Source organism: Emiliania huxleyi (genome assembly GCF_000372725.1).
Source record: "Emiliania huxleyi CCMP1516 unplaced genomic scaffold EMIHUscaffold_93, whole genome shotgun sequence".
Taxonomy (NCBI): domain Eukaryota; phylum Haptophyta; order Isochrysidales; family Noelaerhabdaceae; genus Emiliania; species Emiliania huxleyi.
In genome coordinates, this window is record NW_005195085.1 from 349,000 (window position 1) to 369,987 (window position 20,988).

The 20,988-nt window shown below is 63.0% G+C and overlaps 7 protein-coding genes across 7 annotated transcripts in view; 5 read left to right on the top strand and 2 right to left on the bottom strand.

Annotated features, from left to right (window-relative positions):
• The window catches only part of EMIHUDRAFT_107623 (hypothetical protein), a gene marked incomplete at both ends in the record, with an annotated part of 3,444 nt that extends 2,322 nt beyond the window's left edge, over positions 1-1,122 (top strand). The window contains 2 exons of the mRNA XM_005757089.1: positions 502-699; positions 958-1,122. Coding sequence (XP_005757146.1) covers positions 502-699; positions 958-1,122 — 363 coding nt within the window. The remainder of the gene's footprint in view (positions 1-501; positions 700-957) is intronic.
• Positions 1,123-2,464: 1,342 nt separating this feature from the next.
• EMIHUDRAFT_107624 (hypothetical protein) lies at positions 2,465-5,027 on the bottom strand (the record flags this gene model as incomplete). The annotated part of the gene is made up of 2 exons (XM_005757090.1): positions 2,465-4,043; positions 4,192-5,027. 2 exons carry the CDS (start codon positions 5,025-5,027, stop codon positions 2,465-2,467), a joined length of 2,415 nt encoding a protein of 804 aa, XP_005757147.1.
• A 332-nt stretch (positions 5,028-5,359) lies between these two features.
• Positions 5,360-6,881, bottom strand: EMIHUDRAFT_360200 (hypothetical protein). The gene is made up of 2 exons (XM_005757091.1): positions 5,800-6,881; positions 5,360-5,663 (listed from the first exon to the last, which is right to left on the bottom strand). Exons 1-2 carry the CDS (start codon positions 5,851-5,853, stop codon positions 5,376-5,378), a joined length of 342 nt encoding a protein of 113 aa, XP_005757148.1. The 5' UTR covers positions 5,854-6,881; the 3' UTR covers positions 5,360-5,375.
• A 663-nt stretch (positions 6,882-7,544) lies between these two features.
• Positions 7,545-8,164, top strand: EMIHUDRAFT_220855 (Hypothetical protein; the record flags this gene model as incomplete). Its single annotated transcript, XM_005757092.1, has 2 exons — positions 7,545-7,905; positions 7,980-8,164. The coding sequence occupies 2 exons, from the start codon at positions 7,545-7,547 to the stop codon at positions 8,162-8,164; spliced, it is 546 nt and encodes a 181-aa protein (XP_005757149.1).
• Positions 8,165-9,227: 1,063 nt separating this feature from the next.
• On the top strand, positions 9,228-10,499 carry EMIHUDRAFT_439129 (hypothetical protein). Its single transcript, XM_005757093.1, has one exon. It carries the CDS (start codon positions 9,290-9,292, stop codon positions 10,292-10,294), a length of 1,005 nt encoding a protein of 334 aa, XP_005757150.1. The 5' UTR covers positions 9,228-9,289; the 3' UTR covers positions 10,295-10,499.
• A 1,398-nt stretch (positions 10,500-11,897) lies between these two features.
• Positions 11,898-13,343, top strand: EMIHUDRAFT_453814 (hypothetical protein; the record flags this gene model as incomplete). Its single annotated transcript, XM_005757094.1, has 5 exons — positions 11,898-12,221; positions 12,312-12,476; positions 12,583-12,699; positions 12,846-12,991; positions 13,075-13,343. Coding segments are annotated over 5 exons (1,020 nt in total), but the record flags the coding sequence as incomplete, so codon positions are not given.
• A 6,299-nt stretch (positions 13,344-19,642) lies between these two features.
• EMIHUDRAFT_220860 (hypothetical protein) lies at positions 19,643-20,956 on the top strand (the record flags this gene model as incomplete). The annotated part of the gene is made up of 1 exon (XM_005757095.1): positions 19,643-20,956. The coding sequence occupies one exon, from the start codon at positions 19,643-19,645 to the stop codon at positions 20,954-20,956; it is 1,314 nt and encodes a 437-aa protein (XP_005757152.1).
• Positions 20,957-20,988: the final 32 nt, after the last annotated feature.

The following is a 20,988-nucleotide window of genomic DNA, read 5'->3' on the forward strand; positions in this document are numbered from 1 at the left end:
ACACACACACACACACACACACACACACACACACACACCCACACACAAACACACACACACACACACACACACACACACACACACACACACACACACACACACACACACACACACACGCACGCACGCACGCACACACACACACACACACGCACGCACGCACGCACGCACGCACGCACGCACGCACGCACGCACGCACGCACGCACGCACGCACGCACGCACGCACGCACACACACACACACACACACACACACACACACACACACGCGCGCGCGCACGCACGCACGCACGCACGCACGCACGCACGCACGCACGCACGCACGCACGCACGCACGCACGCACACACACACACACACACACACGCGCGCGCGCGCGCACGCACGCACGCACGCACACACACACACGCGACGCACGCGATGCACACACGCACGCGATGCACGCGCGCGCAGCCAAGCACGCGTGCACGCGCACGCACACGCACAGCCAAGAGAGGCCGTGAGCAGGCGATGGATTGCCCCCTCTCCGTCGGCCACCTCGCCAACCACCCCCCGCGCGGCCGCGGCGCCAACGTGCTCGCGTGTGCCGTCGACCTCGACGCCTCCTCCTTGCCCGAGCGGGTGCTGCCGCTGCTGCCGTATGTGCGCGCGACCGAGGTTGGGTGGAGGCTGCGGCTGGATCGCGGCGACGCGCCGCCCACAGAGGTGCGAGCGCTTCCTCGCACGGTGGCCGGTTCCGCCGCTGCGCCGCAAATTGCGGCGCGGAGGCGACCGATCGATGCGCTGACAGAGATGATACAACACTCGCTGTCGGAGATGGCGGTGGCGCAGGCGGCCGAGGACGCGCCGCCGCGCGGCCTTTGTGCGGCTCTTGTTCACAGTGTGCGGTGTGAATAGGCGGCCAAGGACGCGCCGCCGCGCGGCCTTTGTGCGGGTCTTGTTCACAGTGTGCGGTGTGAATAGGCGGCCGAGGACGCGCCGCTGCGCGGCCTCGTGCTGGTCGCGTCCCGCGACATCGAGGATGAAGAGCTCTTCCTCGACTACCGGCTCAACCCGGCGACGCGCGACAAGTGGCCCGGCTGGTACGTGCCGCTCGACGAGGAGGAGGCGGCGCGGCGATGGGGTTGACCGGGGGGCTCCCGGATCTCGCGTTGCTGTGATTCGAAAGCCGCGAGGGGCGTGCCGCGGCGCCCGAGACGCAGATAGGCAAAGAATTTCAAAGCGAAGAAGGGGGCCTTCTTATGGAACTACACTGTAACCTACCCCTCCGCGCTCCGGGGTAAATAAGTAAAGGCGGCCCCTCACCTCGGTGCTAATACCTCGCGGACGGGCGGGGCACATCCACATGCCGCCTCTCTTGTTCACGGCGGCTTGGCACACGAATATTTCGGAACTGGTTGGGTAGTAGTCTAAGTTCTGAGCCTCGAGGCTGAGCGGGTCTAAGTGTGACTAGTCACGCTGGGGTGCTTACGCGGTCTAAGATCAGCGAGAGCCTCTTACATCGGCTAAGTCGGCCGTGGCACAGCCTGGGGCCAAGAGGCTCCCACCGTGATCAACGATACGGCGCTAGCCCCCAAATTTTCTTCGCCTGCGGCGGGCGCCTTCTAATCCGGATCGATCCTCCTCATGCCTCAGCAATCGCCGCCTCAGCATCCTCCTCTTCCGATTCTCGTTGCTCTTCTTGAGCGCAATCTCTAGCCAAACATTTCTCACATAAATAGCCTCAAGCTCAAACAAACGCATGTCAGAGAAGCCTGTGTATGCTGGTCCTCTTTGAACGATCCGCGCGTGAGGTAGATCTAGCATAGGGCCTTGTTGGCAGCAGCCAGCTTGTTGCGCTGCTTCGCGTTGCGATGAGCTGGTTGGGATCGCACAAGTGCATGCCAAGCACCGCCACGATCTTGAAGCAGAACACATCGCAACCGCATCGTCCGCACTGCCATCGGCATGCCGCGCCCGCCGCTTCGCCGCAGCCGCCTTAAGGCACGCATAGCGGCAGCACATGGTACGGTGCGCGTACTTGAGCAGGAGTTGCGCGCCGCAAGTAGCGCACTGGCCCTGGGACAAGGCGATATGGCGTCGTGCGCGGCATACGTTGGTCGGGACGCGTCCAGGTATTTTTCGGGTAAACCTGGACTTTTGCAGGTATACCCGGGTTTTACCCGGATTTGGCCTTGTGCCGTCTAAGTTCATGGCCCCCGACCATACAGCGTCTAAGTCCGAGCCCGGCTCCGTGCGGGGGCTAAGTTGAGCGCTTGCTCGCTGCAGAGGCTAAGTGTAGAGCGACCCTCTAGCCCTACTACCCAACCATTATTTCGGAAAACAAACGACCTCCAGTGTCACACGACGGGGCGGATAGGGCGCAGTGCTTGCCTGCCTCGTCCTTTTGAAGCGGAGAGAGCCGCGAGGTTTGAACCAACGAAGTGAAGAAGCAAACAATTCTGCAGCGGCAACGCAGCGTGATGACTCCTCACCAGCAGCATTGGTCAATAATCACGTCGCCTCTCGCACCCCACACAAAGTCGTACCGGCCGCCGAAGAGGAAGTGCAGGTGCTCCAAGAATATGGGGCTCTTGCGGTTGTTTGATACCCTCACCTGCACCTGTTTTGTCGCGAACGAAAAGTTGCGGCTCGCCACATAGGCCCGCCCACCGAAGCTCCCATACTTGGGCTCGAACTTCAGCACCTGCTTCTGCCTCTCATCAAGCCCCGCAGGGTCCTTGGCCAGATTCGCCGCCGCCTCTGCGGCCTCGCCGTCGCTATTGAAATCGGCACGATCGATGATAGCGTGCATCGGGTACCCCGCCCTCTTTGCAAGGCGGTGCCCGGTCCCTACGTACAGTGGGAGGGCGGCGCCGTGCAGCATCGGCAACGCGAGCTTTTCGTCGAGGGCCTCGCTGTCCGGCCTCTGGTTACGCGACATGGAGATCATCATCTTTGTAGTCAGCACGGCATCCTGGCCCTTTATGTACCGTGGGCGGCTTGAGCCCGCCTTGCACGCGCCCGAGTGCTCGAACCGCAGCCCCCTCCCCTCGAAGATCCGCCTCACCGTCTGGGCGAACTGCTCGCGTTGCGGGTCGCAGTTCGAGCTCTGGTACAGCATGTCGACCGGCCGGGTCGACAGCGCCGAGGCATTTACCGGGGGGCGCAGCATGGAGAAGTGGCGCATGGGCGCCCAAAAGGTGTTCTCCGGTCTCAGCGCGCGCTCCCGAGCCACTGCGATGCAGAGCACCACGTGGTAATTGGCCGCCTTTTCCGCGGCGATTGCTCCGGGCTCTCCGTAAAAAAACACCCGAAACGGCCCCCCCAGGGTCCCTGGCTTGTGCACTTTCGAATGTCGTGCGACCACACTGTGCGCCAACGTTGACAGTGCGCTGCTGCAGTTGCAGTGGTAGAGAGGCCGGCCCGGTGGGAAGCCGCAGCGGAAGGTGACATGGGCCTGGCCTCCGCATCGGAACTGCCCTCTGCATCGAGTCCACACGGTCCGCTCGTCGACGCAGCCGTAGGTGACGCCGTACTCGCACGCGAGCCGGCTCTGCTCCTCTGTCACGACGACCTTGCAGGCATCGCGTCCCTTCTCAGCGAGCTCGTTGCGCCTCGCGAGCTCCGACCGCACGTGCAGCTCCTCAAAGGGCGCGGTCGCCGCGTCGCCCCATCCAAACTTCGCCTGCAACCTCTTGCGTTCCTGCTGCTCTGCTCGCCACCAGCAAGCGTCGCGCCCGACCGGCGTGACGAACTTCTGGCTCCCTACGTGAGCCGCAGGAGCATGGCTGTGGCAGTGAAGACTGGCGTTATAGACGACTTGAATGCAGCTCTCGTCAAGCTTGTGCATGCTCCAGGGGCAGTGAGCCGGCGAATCCGCGAAGTGGGCGATGATGCGGATCCCATGAATCGGAGCCGCTGACATCGTCGACCAAAGCGCGTTGTTCCACACGGCGTCGTTCCAAACAGCGGCCGGGACACCCGCACGCTGAAGAGCGCCGCGCATAAAGTTCTCGTTTTGGTCAACGTGGATCGCGCACACCCGAGGCAGCAGGTTGTAGATGCACCTAGGGTGAATAGGGCGGCCGGTATTGTGCAGAGTACTCAAGAGCACCGCGTGAAGACGAATACAGTGAGGACAGTTCAGTCCGGCGGCACGCGAGTAGCCTCTCGAGCGCTTGTTACAAGAATCGGATTCCGCTTCTAGGGTGCCACGTCAGGAGTCGGTCGTCGCTCGGGCCGCAAAGCATTCGCTGTGTGCAGCTCACCCAGTCGGCGGATGTGATGGCGTCGAGCACTCCGCGGGACAGGAGGATGCCTGTGCCGCCGTAGAAGAAGAGTGGCGGCACGCGGTACGAAGCGACCCCCTTGCTCCAGCTGACCTTCCATCCGTTGGCCGAGGGTGCGGTTGGGCAGGCGCAGCAGCCGTGCTCGCTGTTGTTCCGCTCGTCACCCTCCGTGCCCCCCGCGCAGACGTCGGCAGCACGGCAGGGGACGGGCCGAGTCAACTCTGCCGATCCCCTTTGCAGGCGGACTCGCGGAGTGGAGAAGCCCACGTATCCAAGCACGTTCGGCTCAGCGGAAGAGAGGCCTCTGACTTGGCGCTGGATTTCGCGCTCAAAGGGCATGCTGTCGTCGTCGCCGACGAAGAGCCAGTCGGAGGAGTGCATGACGGTGCTGTTTGCCACGTGCGCGGCCCACAGCATGTTGGCGTCCGTGGGGAACCGCTCGAACGCGCTCTTCCGGTGCACTGGCTTGTAGAGCGCTGCCCACGGCCCCGTCGGCTGGTCCGGGATAAAGATGTGAGGCTTGCCGCGCAGCCAGGTCGCGTTCGAGAGCTGAAAGCGGGACGATTCCGCCCGGCCGTACAGCGCGTAGGCGATGCGAGCCGCGGATTTGGAGCCCGCCGCCGTGGGATGCTCCCGCGCCCAGCCGCACGGCGCCGTCATGTCCCGACGCGATGGGACACTGGTGGAGGCCACGCCGGAAGCGCCGAGAATCGCGATGAAGCTGAGACCAGAGCGAGCTTGTGCGCGGCCCTCGCGAGCCATTGCCCGCTATCTCGAGCCGCCTGGCGGCGAGGACTCACAAAAACGCCGGCCCGAAGCAAGAAAAAGAATTTCCGCGCGTGCTCCTTTTTGCAAATCAAACTTTAGAAAAAGGACACAGCATGATTCACGCGACAGACAAGGCGCGGGCGACAGCTACCTCAGAAGCCGTCGCCCCGAGCAATCACACGACTCCACAAGAAAAAGAATTTTACAACCAAAGGCAAAGCCTCTCGCACACGCACGATTCTCACGACAGACAAGGCGCGCAGGCGACGGCTTCCTTAGAAAAAGATTTTTACTCCGCGAAAGATTTCGCAATTCCACGAGCATGCCGGCCGCCGTCCCCTTTCAATCGGAAGTCAGCTGCCCCCACTTCATGCAGTGCATATACGGCGCCGCCCCGTGCTGCTTTGGCTTTACGCCGACGCAGTGGCACGGCACCGACGCGTTCCACCCCCCTCTCAGAATATGCGCGTGGGCCGGCGGGATGCAGCTGCGCGTATGCATCGTGGGCCCTCCGCCCTTGTACGGGCTGGTGTAGGCGATCTGGTCCCAGTGCGTCCACAGGATCTCTGGCTTGAGCACGCCCGCAGACCCGCCTTTGTTGAAGCCCTCGAAGAAGTCCGTGAACTGCACCTGTGGGGCGTGCAGATTCGGTCGTGTCTGCTGGCACTTCCGATCTCCCATTGCGAGCCCGGCGCGGACACAGTCAGGGGTGTGCATCAGCGGCTGACGCGCCGACTGCGATGTGGCGGGGCGTGGTGGCGGGCACCGTATCCAGCCCGCTCGCATAGGCCCGTCTCAGGATGGCAACCTCGGCCCCCATCGCTCGCCCGAGCGAGGCGCACTCCCCCTTCCCCACCCCTTGCGGACAAAAGTGGTCGACGGCCTGCTTGTGATTCGTGAACGCCGTGGTGTTGCCGAGGTTGAGAAACACCCCGGAGCCGGGAGCGCGGTAGAACCAGAACCCCATGTGGACAGGGTCGCCCGATGTGTGTATCACCTATCAATCATTAAGTCGATCGTTCGATGTGTGCATCCCCTGAGCATGAGGGTGGGAGGGAGCGCCACAGTCAGCCGCGGCGCAGTGGAGTTGGATTCGGGGAAGGCTGCGCCCAGGAGTGTGATGCACGCGCGCGGCTCGGTGCAACCTCGGCGAATGAGTGACTCGGCAACCCCGTCGGGTCTGGCTCAAACGACGACAAGTCGGCCCGTCTGTGCGGCCCACTCGGCGCCCGGCACGACTGGCGTAGGCGGCATCGGTAGACGTGGGCCGCGGAAAGCAGACCACCCAGAGAGTAGAGGTCGCCGGACTTGATTGGGCAGGGCGACCCCGCCTCGATGATCTGCAGCGATTGGAGCACGCGGCCCGGCAGCCTGTCGCGGTAGAAGAAATGAAGCGCGGAGAGGTGAAGTGGGAACTGGATCGTGTCCAGGCCGTACACGAAGGAGAGGTACCCCTCCCACTCGCCGAGGTCTGCCGCAGATGCGAAGGAGCGATTCAGCGACGGCCTCGCCTCAGGACAGGCGAGACGGGGAGCTGCGCGGCGGCGGCTCCCGTCACAGTGGCATTCGTACGAGGCTTGGCCCGGCGGGAAACCGCAAGGCACCGCCCTGTTGTGGCCTGCGCATCGGAAGGTTCCACGGCAGTTTCGAACCCACACCGTCGGCCGCCCGTGCCGCATCTCGCAACCAAAAGAGCGACCCTCTATGCATTCGGATTTGCTGGCACTTTTTACGAGAGCGACATTGCACAAAGGTCCGGACGGTCCGATGCGATGATGAGTCGAACGCGACGAGCCGAAGGAAGACTCCGTTGCGAGCGAGATTGTGGTCATCTGGTTAGCGTCCACCCATACCGCGTTGGGAGAGAGAGAGATTTAGATTTCTTCTCCGCGTTGGTGTCCAGTCCGAGCCTGGCTGTTCTTCACCTTTCTACCTAACCTAACCTAACCTGTGGTATGGTGAGAGGAACACACACACGCACACACGCACACACGCACACGCACGCACGCACGCACACACTTCAAGATTGTTTTGAAAACCAAAAGAAATCTTTCGCGTAGTGAAATGGACGCGCTTCCTCGCTAGGTTGCAGAGACTCGAAAGTATGTGTATCGCGCGCCTTGCGGGGGGGGGCGCGGAAAAGAGGAACCTCTTAGCGCCAAGTAAGTAACACACAGCGGGAGAGCGTCTCCTCGTTGAGGTCGGGAATCAGATCGCCTGCTCTAGCCCTATCACGCGTGTTAATGGGTTGCGCGTCTAGGCTGGTGAGGAGCCGCCCAGCGCTCTTCGCCGCCCTCTCCACCGCCATCCTCGACGCCGCCATCGCCGCCGCCCCCGTTTTTGCCTCCACCATCTCCGCCTCCACCCTCTCCGCCACCGTGTCTTCCGCCGGCCGGGTAATTACTCGATCGAGTAGGTAGGACAATACATAAAGAGAGAGGGGCCTAGAGAACACAACCCCCTCTCTCTTTTCTCCCAGTAAGCTAAAAGTACGTACGTACATAAATCATAATGTGTACTCGTCCGCGTCGTCCATCATCACCCATACCGCGCTTGCGCCGGCGCGGCTACTTTGTGTACATCCCCGAGATTGGGCGCATCACTTCTACCAACGACGTCTACTTTGACGAGCGCTCCTTCACGCTGCTTGGCGATGTGATGTCCAATGTCAAGCTCCGAGGCGGCAGCCGCGTCCAAAACATCACCCCGCCTGCGCCGCCACCGACGACGCCAGCCCTTCCCGGCACGGCGCCGCCCGTCGTCGTCGATGCATTCGTCCCCGCCGACGCCAACGCAGTCGAGCTCGCTCGACGCTGCGATGGGGCGTGGGAGCTCAGCGACTTCGTCATCGGCGCGTCTGTCGCGGGGCGGGGTACCGGAATGGTGGCACTGAGGCCCGTTTGGTGCGGTCACCCTCCCCCGCGACAGCGTCTGCCGACACCTCAGCCTCTGTGCACTACCGTTCTGACATTGTGGGGGAGGTGCTGGAGGTCAGTGCGCAGATCGGACCCGTGCCCATCCCGAGGAACGCCGAGGACGCCGTCAAATACCCCCTCTACGGCAAGTCGTGGCTAGCTGCGATGACTGGATTTGCGTGCATTAAGCGCCTTGAGCTCAAGATTGGTGGGTGATGACTTTGTCGGCAAATCTCAGGACAACGGTGCGTGGGAGCTCGTCGCCGAGCTGCGGCCCGGCAAGCGCGCCATCAAGGGCAAGTGGGTCTTCCGTGTCTTCTACAAGGACGACGGCTCCGTCGACCGCTTCAAGGCGCGCTGGGTCGCCTGCGGGTACAGCCAACGCCCGGGCGTCGACTACCTCGAGACTTACTGCGGCACGCTGCGGATCGAGACGCTCCTCATCTTCCTCGCCGACTGCAACGCCAACGACGACGAGCTCGAGCGCTGGGACGTCGTGAAGGCGTTCACTTCCACCAGCAAGCTCGACGTCGAGATGTACGTTGAGCAGCCCCACGGCTTCGTCGACCCAAATTTCAAGGCGTGCCGTCTGCTCAAGGGCCTCGAGGGGACCAAGCAAGGTGGCGCCATCTTCCAGAAGGAGAACACCGCCGTCCTCAAGGCGTGCGGGTTCGAGCAGTGCGCCGCCGACCCAAACCTCTTCCGCATCATCTTTGACGACGGAGGCTACATCATCGCCGTCGTCTACGTCGACGACATCTTCGTCCGCTATCAACGCCCGACCAAGGGACGAGTCGACACCACCTTCGCGCGCTACTGCCGCTTTCAAGGCCACCCGCGTCTCCGAGCCGAGGCGCATGGTCGGCTTCGACATCGCTCGCGATCGACCCGCCCGCATCAAGCTGCGAGTCTTCCAGACCAACTACGTCTGCGAGCTGTACAAGAAGTACCTAGCTCGCAGTGCTCCAAAGACTTCACCACGCCTGTCCAGTCGTCTCGTTGCCCCGAGTTCATGGCCATCACTGGGGCGACCTGCGAGGAGGACGACCGCGCCGTCGCTGACAAGCCCTTCCTCCCGCTCATGGGCGGGCTGAACTGGATCGGCTGGACGCGCCAGGATAGTCCTACTACGTGGTTACAACCACGCGCCCCTCAGGAGCTAAGGTAGAGCTGAGCGAGCGTCCCAGACGCCTCGGTGCCTCCCACCGGCGTGAAGACCATCACACACACACACTCCTGTGGAGAGAGTGTGTGAGACGCCATCGCGCCGAAGGCCTTCCTCCCTTAGTGCTTTACATCTGCTCGTGTCAGTGCTCGGCAGTGCTTGCCAGCGCTCCTGACATGGCCCTGAACGCCAGCCATCATCACGCGCCGCCGCCGCCAGCCATGGTCCCCATGACCGACTCCACGCCGACACTCTATCCGCTGCTGCTGACGGTCGCATGCACCATAGTCATGTCCTTCGGACGGGCTCGATCAGCTTCGCTGCTCATGGTCCTCGGCGGGCCAGCAATCGTGCATAGCATCTGGCTGGGCGTACCCGGCGAGTTTTGGGCCCATGTCCTCTTTGGCGTAGTGTGCGTGACGGCAGGCGCCGTCGCCGGCCGCACCGGGCAGCTTGTCAGCGTGCCGGCATGGCAGGGTGGCACGGCATCGCTCATCTTCGTCGGGCTCATCATTGGCGAGTATGCGACCGTCGGGTTCGGCAATCTAAAATATGTCGCGCATGTCCTGATCTACGTCAGCTGTCTGCTGCTCACGCTGAGCGCCACCGCGGAGGACATGTGCGAACGGTGCTGCGGGTTGCTCGCCTGGCGGCTCGTGCGTATACGCGTGCGCCTGGCTCGTGTCCTGATCGACCCGAGCTGCCTGGCGTCCATTGGCATCATCTTTATGGCGCATCGCCACGACCCCAGCGACATCGCGATCATGTTCCATCGCGTGCAGTCCGCGCTGCTCCTCTCGCTCGCGCTGGCCGTAGGCAGCACGGCCGCGGCCAGCGCGCAGCCGGCCGCCGCAGCCGCAGGCCCCGGCCTGCACACGCTGCACGTCTTCTGCTGGGTCCTGAATGGCTTCTGGCTGCTCGGAATGGCAGTGCTCCTGTACCTGTGGCGTGGCCGGCGCGGGATACACCACACGCTGTACGCTGGCTCCGACGCCGGCGAGGCGGCCACCCTGTACTTTGCGCTGACGCTGCTGGTCTCCGCGACGGCCGCCGCTGCGCTTACCGGAGCGGGCCGAAAGGAGCTCCAGGCAGCATCTCAGCCGGAGCTCGGCTGCCGTGCGATTGGCCGGGATGATACCATGGCGCCGTTGACGGGGGGCGCAGAGGGCGGCGAGAGCTGACTTGGGCTAGACTTGATCGGGCCGCTCTCGCGCGCCGCCATACGCCAAATACGTGTTGTCAGCTGAGGCTGCCGCCATGTGCAGGTTAGTTATGTCCTCACAGTTGAGCACGCGCCCGGCCGCCGGCGGGCTGACGTCCATGTTGCGTCTACAGAGTACAGTGTCCATGCTTCGTGGCCAAAAACGAAAGTGTAAATAAATGCAAGTTCTCGAAGTTGTTAGTAACGCCTCTCGCTTGCGGCAACCAGCCTCCAACAAAGCCTCCCGCCCTGCCTGCCCCCGGCCCGGAGAGAGACGCTCAACCTCTCCCCGCGCGCCGTTCCAGCTTCCAGTTCCACTTCGGCGATCGTTTTCTTTTTTTGAGAGCGCCCACAGCGCGCACCTCGATCCTGTACCGTGTTTGTTATCCCCCCCCCCCCCCCCCCCAAACGAGCAACGAACACACCAGCGAAGGAGGGCGGCGAGACGATCGAGGGGTCCCGTGCCATGCGGAATCGACCCCATCCCATTGCAACCAACAGACAGTGCAACAAACAAGTACTCGAGTGCAACCGGATGGTGTCGCAGTCAGTCACACACCGCGCCTGCAAGACTTGGAGCGCACTTGGAGTGCAGTTGGTCGGCAAACTCGCGGCAGCCCCGCAGAACCCTGGCGGCGAATCCGTTGACGACCGTCGGGACGAGCGAGCTACAATGATGTTAATGTGTACGTACACTACAAGGAGAGCGGCTGCTTTCGCCCGCACACGCCACCATTTACTGAGAAACACGACAAAATTTGCCTTGCAGATTCTTGGGCAAGTAAGACTAGTTTTGGGCAAGTAAGACAGAGTTGAGCTCCGGCGTCCGGCGGTCAATCAATTGCCGCAGGCTGCCGCGGGCTGCCTCTTTCTTTGCACCTGGCGTGCAGGCGGATAGGTTCCGGTGCCGCCAGATCAGAGAACTGCCCACCTTCAGAGAGTTCTAGTCACAGAAAATCGTGGCGTGAGGACCTCCGGTGAGGACCTCTGCACTCTTGGCAGGTGAGGACCTTTTGCTGCCTCTGCGCTCGCTTGGTCGGCCCAAATTGGCCCCACGGTATAGGACCACCGCAGAGCTTTGCCGTGTCAGGCAGGGCTGGGCTTATCGATCGTGCCTCCTTTGTAAAATGTGGAACAGTAGGACAGATGGCCACACGCGCACAGTGAGGACTCCGATATCAGTGGGAGGAGGACCTCTGCCGCAGAGATGGGCTTGTGGGGACCTCGTGTGAGGACTTCTTAGGTCGACCCTTAGGCCTCGCTGCGCTAGCTGGCCTGCCTTATCTCGCTGTGGACTGCTCCCCACGTCATGCCGATGCAGCTGTGCTGATGCTGTTGTGGACGAGGCCGCCTGCGTCTGGCTTTCCGGTGGTGGAGGCGGGACAGTGAACCCCCTTTCCAAAGCAACCAGCTGACATGTTTTGTGGTTAGAGTACGGGTCCGGTGCAGATGTGCGCTTGACGTGCCTACGCCGCACCTCAAGCTCGGTCAGACATTTTCTTATACCTAACAAGGTCTGTGAACAGCGACTCTGAGGAGAGCGCCGTCGTCGGCGGACGTCACATACACATCATCTGGACTCCATGAAGAAGCTCTCCTCGCTCGAGTCGTCTTCGCGCGAGGCGATCGGCGCGGCCGAGAGCGCGGCTCGGGCTGCGACGGGCGCCGCCGCCTCGCTCGAGCCCCACACGGCTGCCAGGGCGAGCGCTCTCGCTGCGGCCAACGCGGCGGCAGCTTCCTACGAGCGTGCCGTTCAGCTTCAGCAGGACGTGGCCGATGTGCTGGGCGCAGGCGCTCGCCGTATCCGTCAGCCAGCGTCTGTGGAGCAGCAGCTCGAGGCGGAGCGGCGGCGAAGCGCGCAGCTCGAGCGGGCTCTCCAGCGCTTGCGAGCCGAGAAGAACGCCGAAGTCGAGAAGGCACGAGCGCACACACAGACGCACCGCTCTCCCCACCCACCCACGAGTGGTGCCTCACCTCTGTCTACCGATACGCGTTAGGTGCAGATGCTGGCCATCTCTCTTGTCGAGCGGGCGGAGGAGGAGGCGAGGCAGACGCTGAGAAGGCAGGAGGCGGGCGCGCGGCTGGCGCTGCGTGTGCAGCTGGCGCTACTCCGTCGCCGCCGCCGCTCTGATGGCCAGTCGTGGGCCGGGCTCGAGGCCGAGGCCGAGATGTAGCCGAGATTCGTCGAGATCGAGACGAGATCTGAGATTTTGCCAGGCTCGAGGTTCAGCCCTAGCTCGCGACCCCGCGAGATTGCGCCGAGATTAGGCGCTGCGTTCGCACCTCGCGTCGGCGGTCGGTTTCGGCAAGCGCGCGGCGGGCGTTGACGCGCCCGCGAGCGTGCTCGCAGTGCACGTCGCGACGCTGCGGCGAGAGCTGAAGGAGGCGTGGAAATAGACGTTGGGCGGGGGCACGCACCGCGTAGCAGTGGCTGCAAGCAATGTCGCCAGCCTCAGCAACCTGAAGTTATACCAAGGGGCTAGCTAGCTCTCGCACATATGGATGATATCTACACCCGCCCGGATCGGCAGGTGGAGAAGGCGAAGGCGGTCCGTACTCGCGCTTCCCGCTCAGTGGCGGGAGCGTTGCAGCCTCCTCTGCTCGGCCTCTCTCCTCCACCGCCTCCACCGCCACCGCCGCCGCCCCCGCCGCCGCCCTCGATTGCTTCGACCTCGAGGAGCACAGCGGCTGCTATCATTTTGCGGGAGGGGGCTGACTGCACGGCACGTCCATGACACGTCCATGACACGCCCCCCACAGGAGCAGCAGCCGCGGCGGAGGGCTCGGCGTTAGCCTCGAAGACTTGGTGCGGGGCAGCGAGGCGCTTCGGTCGGCGGGGAGCACACCCCTTCTCTCCTCCCCTTCCCTGTCCGCCCCCCCCGGCGACCCGATGATGGAGGAGCTCAAGCGGCGGCTCGAGAGCCGGCGCTCCTCCCTCTCGGGCGGCACATCGCCCCAGCCGAGCCCGCGCCGCAGCAGCCTTGGGGCTGGTATGGGGGCTGGTATGGCCAATGGCGGCGGCGACGGCGACGACGACTCGCACGCGCGGCTGTGGGGAGTGCAGCTCAGACCCGCGGGGGGGGCGGCGGCGCGGGGCCGGCGACACTCGTGCTCGGGCAGGATCGAGACGGCATCGGTAGAGCAGGCTGACGCCCGTGCCATGCCTCGGTTTCCGCCCCGCGCGCCGCAACTCCGCCCGTCGCAGCTGCCGCCGCCGCCGCCCGGCCTGCGGATGGCCAGCACGCCATCGACGGTGACGGCGCCTCCGCGGCTGTTCGACGAGCCTCCGCGTGGCCAGTGCGTGGTGCTCAGGGGGCTCTCGTCCCGCCCAGACCTCAACGGACAGCGAGGCGACGTGTGGAGCTTCGAGGGAGGCCGCTACACGGTGGCGGTCGAGGGCGGCGGAGAGACTGTGCGAGTCCGGCCGGCGAACTTGTCAGCAGAGCCAGAGGGCGCAGCGTCGACTTCGGCGCCGATGCTTCGTGCTCGCACTATTGCCGCCCGACCAGCAAACGCGCCGCACGGCGCGCCGAAGAAGCTTGTTGCGGGCGGCGCTAGTAGCGCCGCCGGCGGCGACGCGGCGAGGCAGAGCTCGCGGCGGGAGAGAGACGGCGCGAGTGGGCCGCCGCCGGACGGCGGTGCGCGGTGGGCGAGGTGGAACGGCCTCACGATGGACTAGCTAGGAGATGGCCGCGTGGCAACACTGAGCTATACACAGGTATCATTTTTTCACACCGTCGTCAGACGGTGGGGATGGACATGTGGCCTCGTTCTTCCCATCTAGATGTATACTTAGGTAGTCTTTCTTTGCTGAGATATACGTGATATACATTGAAAGCGACGAATGAGCCGGGCAGCGTGTTGCCCTTGAGCTAGTCCTTCCCCGGTCGCATATAGCCTCTGCGCTGTCTGGCGAACGCCTGTATGCCATGCGGATGCGCGCGGACCACGCTTGCGTGGGTACGTGGCTGGCAGGCTGACCCGTGTGCGGTGTAACCCGCGCACGAGGAAGCTTCGCGGGTTCGAGTCGTCAGCGGAGGTGTGCCGAGGGGGGCCGGGAGGCGGTAAGCCGTCGTCGCCCGGCGCTGCTTGCAGCACCATGGCGATGGCGCTAAGAGGTTCCTCTTTTCCGCGCCCCCCCTCCGCGCACAAGGCGCGCGATATACCTACCACCTACCTGCCTACTCGAGTACCAACCAGGCGGAAGAGACGGTGCGGTGGCTAGGGAGGAGGTGGCGGAGGGTGGTTATATGATGTAACATACTTGACCCCCCCCCCCCCCCTTGGCGCCTCGTCTTTTCGTGCCAAACCAGCTGATCTCGGCCCGCCGTCCTCCGCTCGCGCCGGCCGCCCATGCGCTCGCGGGGCTACCCGACGCGGCGAGCCTCGTGCCGATGGACCCAGCCGAGGTGCCCAACCAGTTGGAGAGGCGCCGACGCGCCGCGCGCGACCACCAGCCAGCTTTTCAGCAGGGCCGAGCACGGACCACAGTGCGTCGAAAGAGTCGACACTCAAAGTAGCTGTCGAGTTTTTTGCCTCTTTTTGAGCGCGGCTGCTGCACACCCAGCCCACCAGTGATACGAGACGCACCGGATCCAACCCTGGCAGCGCTTGACCGCCACCCCGGTGACCGCCCACAGGTGGCTGACCGCATCTTCGCCCGTCTGGGACCTCTTCGTACGGCTCCAAAAACCGCTCCTTAACGACCGGGTACACGCACACGAGCCGCGGTCGTGTACCCGTCTTAGCGGCGAGGCGTGGGACCGTCTGTGGCGAAGTGGGTCGCGTCCCTGAATTTCCGTCAACTCACGGTCCTTCCCCCGTACGCGGGGCCAACCCTCGGAGACCCGTGTTTAATTTACGGCCCTTTCCCTGCGAACGCGCACCCCCCAGGGCTAGGGCTCTCTAGCCCGTAACCCGATGCCGATCATCCGGCCCGCTGGGTGTGCTTCTTAGCCCCCCGGCCCTGGATGTGAGGTTACCGACTGCACTCCAAGTGCTCCAAGTGCTGGTTCGAGGAGCCGCGGCGTTGTGCGTTTATGTGAGGACGGGGCCGCCCGTCTCCACCGCCATCCTCGCCGCCACCCTCGCGCCGCCGCCTCCATCCCCGCCTCCACCATCCCGCCTCCATATGGTGTAACATACTTCCGGGACGGTGTGCGGGGAGCGAACCTTAGCGACCGCCCAGAAGCTTTCTGAGCGAGCCAATCGGGCCAGGATCATCAGCATATGTCCCCTCCACAACATCGTGGGCGTTTGAGCGGTATTTGAGGAGCACCGCGACTCTGAAGTTCGGCCGGGTGGTCTGCAGACCCCCCCCCCCCCCCGGAGCAGCAGAGGCTCCGTGGGGTCGAAAAGTCGACGCTGGGAGTCGCACTCGTCAAGCCATCGCAGCACCACGCGGTCCGCACGTACCGCCCACATCCCCTCAACCGCTGAGAAGGCGCAGATCGACCGCAGGGCCGCGTAGTCGTCGTTAAGGAGCGGTTTTTGGCGCACCGGCCAGGGCTACAATAGTGCCAGTGAGGCGGAGGCGCGAGTCGGAAGGCCGCGACCATCAAGTGGTTACCCAATTTTCCTACAATGCTGTGGACCCAGCCACGACTTCTTTTTTCATGTGCTGCCACAAAAAGAAAAACTTCCGCAAAAAATCATTACTCTACCAAACAGCCAACACCAAAGCAACAGAGAAGCGACGTCTCATCACAGCAGCTAGACAAACCTCACGAATCTTCTGCCGCAATAAGAAAACACACGAGTTTGAGGATGAGAATGGCCTGCACCATTTGAGAATGAGAATGGCAGCCTAACACACAACAAGCGAGCGGGCAAAGCTTGTGCACCATTTGCACAGGACCCTCGACAGGACCTTTCCTCTCTAAACACATCATATCAGCTGGTTGCTTTGGAAAAGTGGTTCACTTCCCGCCAGCACCGGAAAGGAGCCAGACCGGGTGGCCCAGCATCAGCCACAGCATTCGCCATGACGTGGTGAGCAGTGCAGAGCGAGATAAGGCAGGCCAGCTAGCGCAGCGAGGCCTAAGAGTCGACCTAAGAGGTCCTCACACGAGAGGTCCTGACAACATCAGAGGTCCTCACTGTGCGTGTGGCCATCTGTCCTACTGGTCACTTTGAAAAGGAGACACGATAAGCCCAGCCTGCCTGCCTGAGACGGCAAAGCCCTGCGGTGGTCCTATACCGTGGAGGCCAATTTGGGCCGAGCAAGCGAGCGCAGAGGCAGCAAAAGGTCCTCCTGCCAAGTGCAAGAGGTCTTCACCGGCGACGATTTTCTGGCTAGAATGAGGGTGGGCAGTTCCGATCTGGCAGCACCGGAACCTATCCGCCTGCACGCCAGGTGCAAAAAGAAAGAGGCAGATAGAGGCGCTAGTTGCAATTGATTGACCGCCGGAACTCAACTCTGCCTTACTTAGCCAAAATTAGAAGTGTAGAGTGAAGTAAGACATTTTGTCATGCTTTCCCAGTAAGTAGTGTGCGAAGTCTGTGACAGCGACAGTCACCATCCCTATGTAGTATACGTACACATTAACATCATTGTTAGGAAGGTGACACAGTGGAAACACAGTGAGGCTCGGACTGGACACCAGCGCGGTATGCTTGGGTGGACGAACGGGGCGCGGACGAATACACATCGTAAAATCCCGGTCGCGGCCTCGTCCACAACAGCATCAACAACAGCATTCGACATGAAGTTGGGAGCAGTCCAGAGCGAGACAAGGCAAGCCAGCTAGCGGAGCGAGGCCTAAGAGTCGACCTAAGACTCGCCTCTAGGAGGTCCTCAGAGCGGCTTCATCTCTGATCAGAGGTCCTCACTGTGCGTGTGGCCATCTGTCCTCTGTTCACATTTTATAAAAGGAGGCACGATCGATATGTGCTCCAGCCCTGCCTGACACGGCAAAGCTCTGCGGTGGTCCTATACCGTGGAGGCCAAAATTTGGGCCGAGCAAGCGAGCGCAGAGGCAGCAAAAGGTCCTCACCAAGTGCAAGAGGTCCTCACGCCACGATTTTCTAGGACACTCTGAAGGTGGGTAGTTCGAAGAGGCAGGCACGGGACCTACCGGCCTGCACGCCAGGTGCAAAAGGAAAGAGGCAGCCTGAGGCAGCTAGTTTGCAATTGACCGCCGGAGAGCTCAACTCTGTCTTACTTACCCAAAATTACGGTGCAAGTGTACCTCTCTCTCTCAAGTGTAGAGGGAAGTAAGTCATTGGTCATGCTTTCCCTTGTGCACCAACGTTCCCTTCGAGCTTTCCCTTGTGCACCATGTACACCAGCACGGTACTGAATACAGACACATTATTGTCCTACCTACCTACCTACTCGAGTACCAACCAGGAAGGAAGAGACGGTGGCGGTGGCTAGGGAGGAGGTGGCGGTGAGGGTGGAGGCGGAGATGGTGGAGGCGAAGACGGAGGCGGTGGCGAGGGCGGCGGCGAGGATGGCGGTGGAAAGGGCGGCGGCGAACTCCCGGCTCCCTCACCAGCCTAGACCAGGAACCCTGAACACGCGTGATAGCGGGCCGAGCAGCGAATCTGATTCCCGACGCGATGCCGACAGCCCACATCAGCGCGGGACGCGAAGAGCTACCCACCGTCCCGACGCTGCCGCCGCCGCCGCCGCCGCCGCCGTGCAGTGAAATCGCCGGCCGCACGGTGCTCACCGAGGGCGCCTGCAAAGACGTCCGCTATCCGGAGAACAACTGCAGCAACTTTTACTACCATACTGGGCCTCATATCAACACCGACAAAGACAAGTGGCGGCTGTGTGTGGCGCCGTCGGGGCTGGAGAAGGACGTGTGCGAGGGCGTTCTTCTCACGGGCTGCTGGCCACCGCCACCGCCGCCGCCGAAAGCTTGCCAGCTCGCCATCCCAGCGCGCGCCCAGACCCTCGATCCGGGTGGACGGCGGGATCACTGGCGCTCACTAGCGGAGCAGCACGGCATCCGCTCGCTGGTAGTCGAGCGGGCCGTTGGGCCGGCGGAGCTGTGGCAGTACGTGCCAGCAAGCGTGCTGCATTCGCTCAATGCCACCCTCGTGCCCAAAGCGCTCAAGCAGGCGCACAAAATGCTCGGCATCTGGGCCACCAATGTACGGTTCCTCGCTTCGGTCGCTGCCAGCAACGCAACGGCGATCTTCATCGAAGATGATGCCTCTCTCCAGCCGAGCTTCTGCGCTGGCACCACGGCCGCGCTGCGCCAACTGCGGTCGTCCAGTCCTTCGTGGGATCTCCTCCTTCTGGGACACTGCGGCGGCACTCGCGTCCGAACTTGCACGCGCATCCCTTCCCCTCAGCGGGGTGGAGAGGGCAGGGCACGGTGCCTCTGCCGTGGCGGCGCGTGTTGTCGGGCCCAACGGTGGCGCAGCCGGCCCCGCGCACAGCAGAGAGGCCGGCATGCACACCATGTAGGTTATCCGATGTGCACGCATGCCTACATTGCGAGCGCGTTCGGCGCGTCGCGGCTGCACGGTCTGCTCGCGGACTGGCCTCGCAGCTACGCTGAGGCGATTCTCCGCACCGCGCAGCCGGGCTGGGAGACTGCTGGCGTCGCGCCGAAGAGGCGACACTTCCACGACACTTCCTCACACTTCCACGACACCTCCACCACGACACCTCTAACTTCCGCAGCTACAATTCCATGGCAGATCGTTCTCGTGGGCAGGCGCGCGTCTCAGCAGCGCGTGGGTACTCTGATGGGGCTCCGCTCTCCTCTCCTCGCTGCTTCCTCGCCCGCGCAGAGCAGAGAAGCCCCACACCCGCCACACCGACCTGTGTGCTCTCATCACCCTGAGAGCCGCGCATCATTCTAGGCGGCACTCGAAGCGGCCTGTAGACATCGCGCACGACGTGCGCGTCGCGCAGCTCATCTACACGGGAAAGGTCGAGTGGCCAGCGCTGCCCCACCATTGGGTGTGTGTGTGTGAAGAAGTTTTACCTTACCTCACCTTATTCCTTAGGTCGACGCCCACGTGATGTGGCCGCAGGTGGCGCTGCAGCCGTGGATGATCGCGCCGAGGAGCAGGATCCAACGCGGCATTTCAGACATGAGGTTGCCACGCGCGTGCAGCTGAATGTCCCATGTCTGGTAGTCCAACATTTAAAGTCGCCGTAATAAACAAATAAAGAGAAGGATCTCCAGAAGAGATGGGCGACGCACGAACACAGAGGCACAGCGCGTAAGTCGACGTCTAAGAGCAAAAGAAGCGCCCGGAACATTTTTTCCCCTAACTCTCGGACGTCCCCGGGAGCAATCGTCGTGCGCCAGCGCGCGGCCTTCGGGCGGGGGGCTGCGCCTCGCTGCCCCACCCCCCAGCGATGCCATCCGTCAAGTCGGCCGTGTCCGCCGCGATCGACGCCATCGGAGGCGTCTCCCGGATCGGCGAGGACCCCGATTCGCTCATCCTCTTCAACGCCGCCTTCAGTGTCTGCTCCGAGAAGTGCCGCACCGTCATCCGGGAGACGGGCTTCTCGCACACCAACGTCAACGTGGACCTGACCACGATGATCAACTACGATCCGAGGTACGTGGCGCTGAGGCTCATGGCGTGGGATCATGCGATGCCGCTCGCCGGAGAGATCGCCGGCTGGACGGGGAGCAGCTCGATGGCCAAGACTGGCTTTGACCCATGCGTGGTGCCGCTCCTCGTGGACATGAAAGCCAACGGAGGCGAGGGCATGGTCATCGTCGACTCGGCGGTGATCTGCAACTACCTCGTCAGGCTGGCTGGAGGTGCGCTCATGCCGACGGAGCCACGCCAGCTTGCGCTCGTTCAAAAGCACATCGCGCTCGTCGACGACGCTCCTCACCCGGCGCTACTGTACGACGCGCTCCCCGCCAAAGACCTCCGCCCGGCCTACCTGAAGCATCTCACGGCTGGAGGCGGCCTCCACTTGCAGCAGATCCGCAAACTCAAGAATTATCTGTCGCAGGAGGGCAAGACCTGGGACGACCCGCTCCTCAAGCGCGCATACGAGGCCAAGCTCAAGAAGACGGAGGACGCACTCCGGGCGACACAAAGCATGGAGGGCGGCGATAGCTCCTACATCGAGGGCTCCTTCCAAAAAATGAGGGAGTACCTGCAGACCTTGGAGGCCGATCTGAAGGCCAGCTCGGGCGAATGGCTGTGCGGGGACAAGATAACCCTGGCGGACGTCTTTGAGGGCTGCTCTTTGTACCGGCTGATGTTTCTCGGCTGCGCCTTTTTGTACGAGGACTTGCCGATCGTGGTGCGATACAGCGGACGCCTCTTCAGCCGCCCGTCCTTGTTGCGCGCAGTCATCCTCAACCGCGACACGATGCCGAGCAAGCACGTCGCGCCCTTCTACGCGGAGCACGAGGGCTGGCTGTCGGGGGTCCTGCACTGCCGCAAGGAAGACCTGATCAATGTCATGACCAATCCCGCGACGCCGTATGCCGCGGCGGGTGCGGCGCTGCTTGCGGTCACGTACCGACGGGATCTCAAGCAGGACTCGCTGCTCGCGCACGGCGAAAAGGAGAGCAGCGCCCCACAGCTTCGCCGTGAAGCCCAGTCCGGCCAGGAGCAAATCGTCTTCCACGAGCAGGTAGCGATCGCAGCGCGCCGGAAACTGCGATGCCCAGATGACGTCAGCGACCTGCCTGGACGTTAGGCTGGTCGGCGCAAACTGGAAGCGATGAGAGT

Bases quoted from the DNA above. Each gene is read 5' to 3' on its own strand.
- EMIHUDRAFT_360200 (XM_005757091.1), bottom strand. From the start codon at position 5,853: ATGGGGGCCGAGGTTGCCATCCTGAGACGGGCCTATGCGAGCGGGCTG. The intron at 5,664-5,799 runs GTGCCCGCCACC...CACGCCCCACAG, and splicing joins ATGCGAGCGGGCTGGATACG to GTGCAGTTCACGGACTTCTT.
- EMIHUDRAFT_439129 (XM_005757093.1), top strand. From the start codon at position 9,290: ATGGCCCTGAACGCCAGCCATCATCACGCGCCGCCGCCGCCAGCCATG.